Here is a 2,725-nt window from a genome sequence, read left to right on the forward strand (position 1 = left end):
AATGCAATCGACATCAAACTTTCACAAGTTTTTTTTTGTGCCAAGGAACCCTATTATTATTGTACTAATTCGGACAACGGGTTCGGGTAGCTGCCATACAACTCAAAGAGTTTATTTTAAATATTTCAAAAACTAATAAAGCTATAAATATAAAATTTTGTATACATGTGTCCAGTTATGCTCTACATATGGTCTAAATTATATGGGGATAACTGCACCGGTTCGGGTGGCTGCCATACAACTCCAACAGCAAATTTTTTATATTCCGCAAAATAATAAAGTCAGATTCTTGAAACTTGGCAGTCATGTGTCCAATTATAGATCAGATAAATTTGTGAAGTTTTAGTGGACAGGTTCGGGTACTTGCCTAACAACTCCAAAAGCTTATTTTAAATATTTGGAAAATTAATAAAGTCAGATTCATGAAACTTGGCAGTTGTATGTCGAGTTATAGGTCAGATATATTTCTGAAGTTTTGGTGGAATTGCTTGACAGGTTCGAGTAGATCCCATACAAGTCTAAAAGCTTATTCTTAATATTTGGTAAAATAATAAAGTCAGATTCATAAAACGTGGCAGTTGTGTGTCCGATTATAGATCAGATATATTTGTAAAGTTTTGATGGAATTGTTTGACAGGTTCAGGTACTTGCCATACAACTCCAAAAGCTAATTTTAAATATTTGGAAAAATTATAAAGCCAGATTCATGAAACTTGGCAGTTGGATGTCCATAGTTGGATGTTATAGGTGAGACATATCCGTGAAGTTTCTATAGAATCATTTCACAGGTTCGAGTTATTGCTACACAATAACGAAAGGTGCAGGATATAATTCAATCGGTTTATACCGACTGAAACGTTTTTACTTGTTATAACTAATTTCAGCTTCGAACGGCAATAGAATATTATTGCCTATAAGCCCATAGAATTTATCATGGAATTTTAATTCTAAGAATTCTATTTTTTTATTTGAATCAAATTCAATAAAACTATCTATTGTAACTTTATTTCTACATTCTATCAAATTGGTTAATGTTTTTACATTGATTGGTTTTATTTCGAATTTGTAAATAGGGTTACAAATACTTGTGTTGATGATGCTCATTGAAGCACCAGAATCTATTAAAAATATTAAAGTTTTTCCCTTTGATTGAACTTTTATATAAGGAAGTTTTGATGTTTTTCCGAGGCTTGCGAGTGAAAATTTTCTATCTCAAAGTTTCTTTTCGATTTACTAACTTCTAAGTTGTTTACTCTACGAGTGGTACTCGTGTCGACTTCCATTGGTTCGATGTGTTGAGTACCATGCGAGTTAAAGTTAGAATTTGTTCTATTAAAACTATGATTATTTCTAGTATTAGTACTACTACTACTAATTTGATTAGTTCAACTACTACTGTTAAAATTACTATTTTCTAAATTTTGGTTAGTATAATTGTTTTTTAAATGTTCATTATTTCTGTAACTGTTATTATAATTTCTGTTTCGGTTAATGTTATTAAAATTATTATGATTAAAATTGTTTGCTCTATTAGAGTTATTTTGGTTATTAGGCCTATAGAAATTTTGTGTGGGTGGTGTGTTTAAATTTGTTTTATTTCTGAAACATTGCTTCTTCTATTGTAGCCGGATTCCTACAATATAAAATGGAACGCATTGGTTTAGGTAACTTGTCTTTGAAAATATTTAAAGCTGTTTCGATATTTATGGCGGTTGTAAAAACTGAGTTAGGATCAGCTTTTACTTTATTATTGAGTCCCCTCAATATCTTCTTAATTTCATTGAATAAGTCTAAACAAGTCTGAACAAGAGTAGTGAAACTGACTGCTCTTAGTTTATCATAAATTTGCAAAACAGTTTTACTATCTCCAAAATTATTAATCAAGACGGATTTAATTTCCGACCAACTTTGAATATTATTATTAATTTCTAACACTTCCCTAGCACTACCTATAACTTTACTTCTAACTTTATTTAATAAAATTTTTTGACTACTAGGATCATATCTTAATATTAAAGGACAAATATCGTCCACTAATTCTATAAAAGAATAAAGTTCCTCACCTTTTCCGTTAAATTCTGGTAAATTTTGAATGTACTGCATCGGATCGGTTGGCGGTAGCTGAAGATGTTGAAACACCAGTGTTGTTTGTTGCCATTTTGCATGTTTCCTCGTACCTAATTGTTAGTTGCTTTTCTTTTCTGGAATCCACTTTTCACTTTTTCTTTCAATGTTCTTTTTTTTGTATTTAATTTTTATTTCTTTTTGTATTATTATTTTGTGATTGTTTTGTAATTTTTATTTTATTAAAATTTTACTGGATGTTTAAGTTTCCCAACATTAAAAGTTCAAAAAAACTTTTTTCAATTTTTAGTTTCAGAAAATTTCTTTTTTTTTTTTTTTTTTTTTTCAAGCTTATTTGGAATTCTAGACCGTTTTTCAGATACAACTGAATCAGATTCTGATACAGCGAATCTTTTTATCTTTTTAGATCTTAGCGATTAAGATCTTCTACCGAACTGCGCCACGTATTTCAAGATTTCGTGTAAGAAAAGTTGGATTTTTTTTTTATACGTGGATTAAAAGCACTTTTTTATTTTTTGTATTCAAAAGTTTTTTCTTTTATTTAAAATTATTTTTTTTACTTAAATTATTTTTCGCTTAAATTATTTTTATTAATTTTACAAACTTGTTAATTCCACGTATGGCTTCTTAGAACTGACTT

At 29.1% G+C, this 2,725-nt stretch overlaps 1 protein-coding gene across 1 annotated transcript; it reads right to left on the minus strand.

Moving 5' to 3' along the window:
- Positions 1-1,593: 1,593 nt before the first annotated feature.
- LOC129616012 (uncharacterized) lies at positions 1,594-2,103 on the minus strand. Its single transcript, XM_055531432.1, has one exon. The coding sequence runs from the start codon at positions 2,101-2,103 to the stop codon at positions 1,594-1,596; it is 510 nt and encodes a 169-aa protein (XP_055387407.1).
- Positions 2,104-2,725: the final 622 nt, after the last annotated feature.

The sequence above is a fragment of the Condylostylus longicornis genome, unplaced genomic scaffold (assembly GCF_029603195.1).
Source record: "Condylostylus longicornis isolate FDR11 unplaced genomic scaffold, ASM2960319v2 ptg000157l, whole genome shotgun sequence".
Lineage (NCBI taxonomy): Eukaryota > Metazoa > Arthropoda > Insecta > Diptera > Dolichopodidae > Condylostylus > Condylostylus longicornis.